The following is a 9,388-nucleotide window of genomic DNA, read 5'->3' as shown; positions in this document are numbered from 1 at the left end:
TAGATCAGACATCCGCAAGAACTACTTCACAGTTAGGGCGGCTAGGAGCTGGAACCAACTTCCTAGGGAAGTAGTGTTGGCTCCTACCCTGGGGATCTTTAAGAAGAGGCTTGATGACTACCTGGCTGGACTCATTTGAGTCCAGTCTTTTTCTCCCGCCCAGGCGGGGGGTCGAGCTTGAAGATCTACAAGGTCCCTTCCGACCCTACTTCTATGATTCTATGACGCGATGGTAAGTACCATCACCGACAGCGCCCTCGAGGAGACCGCCCCCAAGAGGATCACGAGGCAGCCGACCAGACAAGACTTGGCCACCTTTCTCAGTGGCTCGCTGGAGGGCGAGTTCTGCTGAGATGGTGGGGACTTTGCCTCGCTGTGGAGCCAAGCCCGCAATGCCACGCGCCACCTCAGGCAACACATCAGCTCCACCTGGACCTGGACCGAGGAGCGCCGGAAGCTGGGAGTCTCCCTGCAACCAGCCCCGCACGCCGACTGCATCCTCATGTGGGGCGTCAGGATGACCTTCTTGGAGAGGTTCCTGAAGGACGCTGTTTGAAACAAGTACGCTGGCGACCTGAGGGCCAAACCCGACCAGGGCAAGGTCTCTGACGTCACCTCGAAGTGGGATGCTAGCAAACACTTCATGCCCAGTGGGAGCTTCACGCGCTTCGCGGACTGGCACTTCCTCCACCGTGCCCGCCTCAACTGCCTGCCTCTGAACGGGGCCATGTACTTCAGCCACCGGGACAAGAGGTGCCGATGGTGTGGCTATGTGACAGAGACCCTCCCCCATGTGCTGTGCAGCTGTAAGCCACACGCCAGAGCTTGGCAGCTCCGCCACAACACTGTCCAGGACTGCCTGGTGAGGGCTATCCCGGCCGCGGCAGGGTAGATCTCCATGAACCGCACTGTCCTGGGCTACGAGAGCCAGATGCGACCCAATACAGTCATCACCAACGAAGGGGCCAAGAAGGTCGTGATCGTGGACGTTACCATCCCCTTCGAGAACTGGCGCCAAGCCTTCACCAACGCCCAGGCTCGCAAGCAGGAGAAGTACGCCCCGCTGGCTGACACCCTGAGGGGCCACAGCTACGACGTGATGGTGGATGTGCTCATCGTGGGAATGTTTGGAGCCTGGGACCCCAGCAACGAGAGTGTCCTGTGTGCCTGCAGCATCTCCTGCCGCTACGCTAAGTTGATGCGCTGCCTCATGGTGTCCGACACCAATCTGTTGGACCCGCGACACCTATGTGGAACACATTAGGGGCCACTGCCAGTACTCTGACCCCACCAGACAAGCCGCCGCCGGACCAGACCCGGAGGGGACCGCCTGAACCGCCCCCCCCCGCGCCAGATGGATCTTCACTTCACTCCGAGAGGATTCTTCGACTACGGACAACCCCGCTCCACCTGAAGAGGACCCCCACGATGAGACGCTATATGGACTGAGGCACTTCCTCTGAACCACTTCCTTCACCACTGCGGACCACTGTAATGGGTTTGTGTGCATCTATCTCCTTTCTCTCTCAGTGTCGCGAACCCCCTCCCTCCCCTTCCCCCCCCATCCCCGGGCTTAGTTGGCTAATCTTGTATCTCCTGTAACCTAGTTGCATTCCCCTCCTCATCCCCATCCCTCTACTGTTAGTCCCTCGCTCAGGCGATCTGTATTTCCCTATCAGCTTTGTCATCTTTTTTTTTGGATTCCCAATCCTAAACATTTACTAATAAAAGTCAATCTGTTGATTTTACTATCACAGGCCTTAAACAGCTGAAGCAAGTGATCCTACTGATTCAGCTACAGGTTCCAGGTCTCAATGTACTGGAGTGCAGTAATGTACTAACTAGATTATTTTATCTTACTATGTTTTCTAAAGATGCCGTGAAATTAGGCTAACAATACTGTCTTGTACTGTAATTTCCACTTATATTATGCATGCAACGTTTTAATAATTGATACCTGTTTTCAAAGTTTCTTTTTTCCTACTCCACTCTTACTTAACCAGGTGTTCAAGTGCCAAGAAAGTATGGCAAAGGGCAAAGTGGTAATCATAGGAAAAATGACTTTATTTTTTTAGGTCAACCCCCCCGCCCCCAATGAAGTAGATTGAGTGCACACAATTATTCAACAAATTGCATCTTCTAAAATGTTTCATATTTACTAGTCAGAAAGTAAACCAGTTTTGCTTATAGTAGCTCTCAGAAATACTAAGTCTAAAAATTATAGAATTATTTATAAATTAAAATAACAGTATGTTTGAAACCAAGAGGCAAGGACTAGAACAGGGGTGAGCAATTATTTGGGCCCACACACCACACAGAGGGTTTTGGTAAATGCCATGGGCTGGGTCAGTACCCTCACTCTCCCCCCCACTAGAGCTCACCAAAACTCCCTAAGAGTGGCTTCTGTGCACAGGCAGCTGGGATGGGGCCATGGGCAGGAAGGGAGCAGCAATCGGAAGCAGGATGGATGGATAGGGCTGGAGCTATGGCTGAGATCAGGATTACAAGGCAGTGGCAGTGTGGGGCCAGGGCCAGGGAAGAACCACGATCTGCTGCCCATACGCTCCTGCGCTGGGCACCAGTTTTGCAGGCAGGGCAATGCAGGGAGCATATGGCAGCTCTGCTCCAGGCCCCAGCTTTGTACTGTCACCACCCAGTGATCCCGGGGTCCCCATGGAGACTGACCAGGACCCATGCAGACAGGGCGCACAGCCAGGATATGGGTTGGGGCCATGGGCAGGCAGGGAGCTGCATCTCAGGCTGTGGCCAGGATCTTCGGGTGGTGACAGTGCAGGGCCGGGATAGAGCTATGATCTGCTCCTTGCATGCCCCTGCCTGCAGAACTGGCACGCGTTGCAGGGGTATGCGGGCAGTGGATCACAGCTCTGTCCCAAGCTCCAGTCCTGCACTGTTATGCTCTGTGATCCTGATCCCGAGTCTTGGCCCTGGCCCTGGCAGCTGGTTATGTTCTTGATTGCAAACTCCCTGCCCAGGTGCAGCCCCATCCCAGCCATGCAGCCATGTGCCCTGCCTATGTAGGTCCCACCCCCAGTGGACGGGTCAGGGTGCCCAGCAGCAGTGGCCAGAAGGAGCCACCGCTGGGTCTGCCAGGAAATAGTCTTGCCACTGCACCACCCTAGTCCTGCTCCATGCCTGGGGGTGATGAGACTGGCTGTACATGCCACGACCTGGGTTGCCCCCCCACACCTAGGCCAGGCATGGCCAAAGGACCTGCTGTGGGACAGACAAAATGCCTTAGAAGGCCAGATCCAGCCCGTGGGCCATATTTTGCCAATCTCTGGCCTACGATGTTAGGTTGTGGCTGTCAAAGGAATGACTTGCATCTGAATTTAATTATTTCAGCTTAGTCCTATGATCTCTTCTGAATTAAATCTACTGGGCTATGAATGAACTGTCTAAAGGTTAAATTAATCTATCCTGATGCTTTTAGCCTGTGAGAAAAGGATTTGCATTTTTATACAAATAAAAAATATATACTTTAATAAAAGTTTTTCCCTCTGTAGTTTGTTTTTGAAAATGAATGAACCTCCATAAATATAACCCTTTAAAACTGAAATAAGTCATTTATTCCATCTCAAAAATATTTTCTAGAAGAATTGTAGGAAGATTTTTCTGTGAGCCAGTATTAAAATAAGCATGTGTGTTTATTAGTTTTAATATATGAATGTAGTACTGTGATACGTTTTGCCTGCCCTCTGATCCACTCTACAATTATTTCTACAAATTCTGATTTTTTTCTTGATCACTTTGAAAATATTCTATACATAAAAAATGTTTAAAACTTTACTTCTAGTTTTCACCTCTCCCATAATTAAGATTTCACACATTTTTTGAATGAGGTATAAAGACACTTTGATAATCGAAGATTCAAGCTGGAATACTTCAACCTGGGACCTGTAGTCTCTGCAGGCTTCATTTGCTCACTGAACAGGAGTGTGATTGCTACTTGCTCTGTTTAATGGAAACTAAGAGAAGCCTTCTGGCTTTTGCAAACTTCAATGCAGCCCTCTCTGTGGCAAAATCTCAAAGGTCCCTTTGACTTCTAATTACTTTCCACTTTGCTAGGACAGCAACTTCAAGCAACAGCCTTTCATTTCTGGACCTTATTTGGTTTGTCCACAGCATAAATAAAAAGAATTCATGGCCTCATTACAAGCAGCCCTGATTACCAACATCTCCAGTGAGTACTTCTTACACTCCTTAAAAATCGGACTAGCATTATCCCCCTAAATAAATTTACATGTTTTTTTTATACAAGGCCCTCAAATGCACGTAATTGTTCTATTCTTCCCACTCACCTCTACCTTAGAAAGATACCTTTTAAAAGCACAGAAATGCATTTTTGCCCAACAAGAGTTTGGAAGGAAAAAGGATCCTCAACCTGCCCCTTGAGGGCCAAAGGATCCCTTCCCTTTTAACATCTTGGTCAGGGCTCAGAACAAATCTCTAACCTGGCTTATTTGTGTGCTAGTATACAGCATTAAAGGATGGAGTTAACTGTATTGTGCTCAAATACAGTTTTGATAGGCTATCAAGCCGCTCTTAAAAATATTAACTGATTTTTTTCAGGAATGAAAGGGCTACTATATTTTCACAATGAACTCTTTTGTTACTTTATGACAGTATTGTAATACAGGGCTGTGCACAGGCCCTCTCAGAGGTTGAGAGAGGCCCGAGCCACTTGCATTTTTGAGGCTACCGGTATATTAAAAAAATATTAATTCATAGTGCACTACAGGAGGTGTGACCCAGTAATGGGACACAAGTTTAAAGTTGTATGATGAATGTCTTCTTCTTTCAATCCTATCAGTGTATCTCTGTGTCTGTAAGTATAACTTCATTTGGAGATAATGTCAAAAGTGTAAATTTGAGGCCCTCTGTGAATGAGAGGCCCAGGCCAAATGGACCTCCTGACTCCCTGTGATAGGCCCTGGCTGTGCAACTGGTAAGTGGCCAGGGGCTGAATGCTCTGTGGTTCACAGCAGGGTGAGCCGCCCGCTGCCCCCCACCCCTTGGGGCTGCAAACTACAGCTGAAGCCAGAGGACAGGGGAAGCCTGGAGACTCCTGTTGTTGCAGCAAGTGTGGTAGGGGGAGTGGCAGCCTGGCAGGAGCCTGTGGTCCTCAACTTAAGCCCTTGCAGGCCTCATGTAGCCTATGGGCCACTGGTTGGATGTGACTGTCATGTATTCAACCAACACTATTGGTGTCTTTTGATATTTGTGTAGCCTTACTGGCAGTCTCCTTACATCTTTCCCCTTATGATTTTCCTTTAAAAAAGAAATACTTTAAGGAGTAAATCTTGTTTGATAAGCTCAGACCCATAACTACCTCTGTAAATTGTAGTGCTCACTAGGACAAGCAGCAAACACTGATCTCTCAGTGTAGAAAGCACTATATCCATTACTGCCATAACAGTATCACCTGTTGTGTTAGCTTGGTATATTAGAAATCCTGTTTAACATACGTATATTTGTATGAAGTTAACTACAGTTTTGTTTCACTATGACAGGCTTCAGGAAATACATTTTGTCTGCAGCTGAGCCTTTTGTTTTGTGAGACGTATGCTCGAGAACAGTGAGAGTAGCATTTGCTTACCATGAAATGAGGTTGTGTTAAGATACGCTTTAATTCTTTTGCATCATTGTTCTCTGGGTAACATGAAATTTCTTCCAGTACCTGCAAAGCAAACGGGAAATGTGTCAGTAAAGTGTTTGCTGCCAAAATATTGTAAAAAAGTATTTTTTACTTTGGTAGGTCACTCATAATCCATGTGAGACCATTACAACTAATGGGTCATTATGACAGTGAAGTGTTTTGAGGAATGTGAATTTTTTTTCTAGGAGAATAAAATATCATATCAATTTCTCTCTTTGTTAGATGAAAGAGGTTTGAAGAAAGCAGAATCTCTCGTCTCAGTTTGAAAGAACACTTTTAAAGGATCAGTAACTTAATGGTAGAAATGAGGTGTTAACCACAAACTACTTGAGTCATTCCCAACAATCTCCATCTCCAGGGATGGTAGGGTAAGTAATTACTAATACATAAGATGTTTAAAGGCAGAATTAAACTCATATAGAAAAAAAAAAGAATTATCTAGGTCAGAACATTGCTTTTTTAAATTAAACTGTTAATAAACAAGAAACTTTGGTGGTCCCATCTGTTATATCAGCCTAAAACTCCAGAGTCTATAAACATGAAAATAGCACATTAGCTCAAGATTGGGGGAGAGGAGATAAATGGATTTTAACTCAACTCCTTGCAGCTGGACATCTTCTGGTTTTTTCTCAACACTCAGCTAGTAGGATGATAAAAAGAAAGCATTTTGCTTTTGGCAGTGACTCCCAAGATTAATTGCTAGGGAATTCTGCACACCAATGTGTTTGGAACAAATAAAGGTCCCTCCTACCATCCAGGGAAAGGATCTCCTTGTCAAATCATTCTAATTCATTATTCTACACATTGGTAAACAAGTGCATTTTCAACTTTTCCATCCTGCTAAGGCTGCAGTTTTAACACGAGACACATGACTCAGTTCTGTCAAGTGGGCGTGAGTCACCATATTTTTGGGCAGTTGCACCTTTTCATATCTAATTTCCTCCACTGTTACAATGAATAGGGGATCTGCACTCATAGTTGCTACCAAAAAAAAAAAATGCATAAACTGCACTGGAAGATTCCATGCAGTTTAGAGGATTCTGAAATGCACATGTGAGTTTTAAGTCCACTGGATTTGCTGTTAGCATTTAACGGGCTCTCTCTCTACCTCACACGCAGATAAATGACCTGTGAGATTCTGGGCTGCACAAAGTGAAATAAAAAATGAAGAAGATTCTATAAATTTACGTAAGTTGTGGAACGGTTACATTTATACCTGCAAAGGTTCTTTAACAAGCCAGATAATTTGTTTTGTTTTTTAGATATAAAAAAAAATCAAACACTAAAACATTATGTAAGAAGGGCAAGGAGGACTATGGGTTTTCCTGTAATAGATTTTATATACATTATACACAACTTAGAAGCTGCTGTCTTTTGGTAATAACCTGTTTGAAACATTCTTTTGAGGCCAAACTTCTATCTTAACTTTACTTATGTCTGTAAATGGTAAGTATAAACACCTGCTGGCATGGTTTTTTTCCAAACAGATATCTGCATGCAATTTGGAACACTTCTAAGTACTTAATTATGTCCTAGTATCAGCTACTTAAATGTCCAAAGTAACTGAAATTCTGCTACAAAAAAGCAATATATGCAAAACTGCACCTATACTTAGGGCCCACACTGCTGGGAAAACAAAGTGAACTTTTGAAAGTTTGTCCGTTTGGAGTCAGATACCAGCCACACAATGATCCTAAATTATTTTGCCATCAATTATCCTAACACTACAGAAAAGCAAGACCATTTCAGCCATTTTAATAGCATAGCATCTAAAGGAGCATTAAGTTTTATAGTAATCACAATTTAATAGTTTAAACTTCAGCTAGGTTCTTACTACTTACTAGGGTTTAATTTTTAAAACGCATTCTAATCTAGATTTTGCTGAAGTCACTACTGCATTTGTAAAATGAGGATTGTATCTCCTTTCTCCCCTCCTTTGTCTGTCTTTGTTTATTTATACTGAGGCAAGGGACTTGGCTGCGATCAGTAGGCATTACAGCAAATCAGCTGATTACCAACAACAGTCTGCAGTCGTTTTTTGCTGTTTTGTTACTGGATGCTCCTCCATAAGGATGAAACACCAGGAGCAGTGCTTTCATGCTGCTTACCTGACACTTTACGCAGTCTTATAGTGCTGACTGTGCAAATGACCACTGCTTGGCCTGATCACCATGCAATGTGGGGAGAAGAATGCTGAGTAGTCAAGAGATGCAGCAGGAGAGAAATCCTGTGGTTTTTATGGAGGTGGGGAAATGGAATTGTGGAAACACTTAAAAAATCAATCAGTTTATCTAGATATGGTCTCTTTTACCAGAGTCTTTGAGCACCTCACATATTCTAATGGACTTATTTCTCACCTTTGAGAGACAGGGAAATATTATCTCACTTTACAGGTACAGAACTAAAACACAGAAGGGTTATGTAACTTGCTCAAGGTCACAATGGAGGTTTGTGGCAGAATCAAATTTCTTTAATCTCAGTCCAGTGTCTTAACCTCAAGATCATTTTGCTGCCCTTAAGATAGATGGGATGTAGTAGAAAGTCGGGAATTTCCTGTTTGGTAGCTGAGAAAGTTACCACAGGGAGAGAAGGGAAAGGCAAACCCTCATTCTGAGGTAACCATGAGGAGAGAAAAGGAAGGTGGGTCCTTTCCTTTGCCAGTAGCTGGCTCATATAACCATCACATACCTAGGAAACATGGGGTGCCTAAAAGGTTGTGGGTTACTCAGGTATGGAGCTTGTGTGTGCAGGTTTTTGCAAATCATTACATAAGCACATGTTTAGCTATGTCAAATCCCTGCATAAAGATGACACCTTTGCTTCACTGGTACCAGTTTGATCATGTTTGATCTAAACAGTATGTTATGTTGCAGCATATCGGTTCAGGGACATATGGCTGCACAGAGCCACGGGCACATGTTCTTGAGAAGCCAGGGGTGTGCGACAGTGGTTGGGCAGTGGCACTTGACTGGGTACATGCAGTGGTATGGAGCTGCATTTGGCCAGAGCTCTTCACCACCACGCGTTCCTGGCTTGCTGTGGACGTGTGCCCCTGGGTCTGCGCTGTACAAATGTAGCTCCATGTAGGCACACTCCTCCACACCTATACTGCCACACATCCCTGATGCTGCTGACCAGCCAGAGCTCCACATCATGAGGCAGCAGCATGAAGGTGCAGGCACACAGCTGCATGGAGCTATGTCTGTGCAGCTGCACACCCCTAGCTCCGTGCCACTGCCTGGAGGCACGGAGTTCTGGCTGGTTGGTAGTTCAGCAGTGTGTGGTAGCACAGAGCCGAGGGGCAGCATACTTCCAGTGGCCCCCTACACTACTGGTGGGTAGGCCTGTGTGAATAGGGAAGTATTAGATTCAGAGGACAGCGGTTCAATTCCCCAGTGCTGAGGGAATTAGCTGAGGTCATTGCAGGATCCCGGCACGACTTTACAAGCACTCATGGTACTCTGGTGTGATGCCAGAGGACTGGAAAATGTCCAATGTGGTTCCCATTTTCAAAAAGGGGAGGAAGGAGGACACAGAAAACTATAGGCCAGTTAGTCTTACCTCAATCTTGGGTAAGCTTTTTGAGAGAATTATCCTGGTGCATGTCTGCAAGAGGCCAGCAGGGGAGGTTGTGCTTAGGGGCCACCAACACGGGTTCATCAGAGGCAGGTCCTGTCAGACCAACCTGGTGGCCTTCTATGACCAGGTCAC

At 45.5% G+C, this 9,388-nt stretch overlaps 1 protein-coding gene across 13 annotated transcripts in view; it reads right to left on the bottom strand.

Moving 5' to 3' along the window:
- Window positions 1–9,388, bottom strand: part of CASK (calcium/calmodulin dependent serine protein kinase) — a 387,068-nt gene that overhangs the window by 57,180 nt on the left and 320,500 nt on the right. For all 13 annotated transcript variants that reach the window (XM_019529070.1, XM_019529074.1, XM_019529076.1 and 10 more), the window contains one exon: window positions 5,618–5,698. In XM_019529070.1, coding sequence (XP_019384615.1) covers window positions 5,618–5,698 — 81 coding nt within the window. The remainder of the gene's footprint in view (window positions 1–5,617; window positions 5,699–9,388) is intronic.

The sequence above is a fragment of the Crocodylus porosus genome, unplaced genomic scaffold (assembly GCF_001723895.1).
Source record: "Crocodylus porosus isolate Cpor-Errol unplaced genomic scaffold, CroPor_comp1, whole genome shotgun sequence".
NCBI lineage: Eukaryota > Metazoa > Chordata > Crocodylia > Crocodylidae > Crocodylus > Crocodylus porosus.
This window is presented reverse-complemented; position numbering and strand designations above follow the sequence as displayed.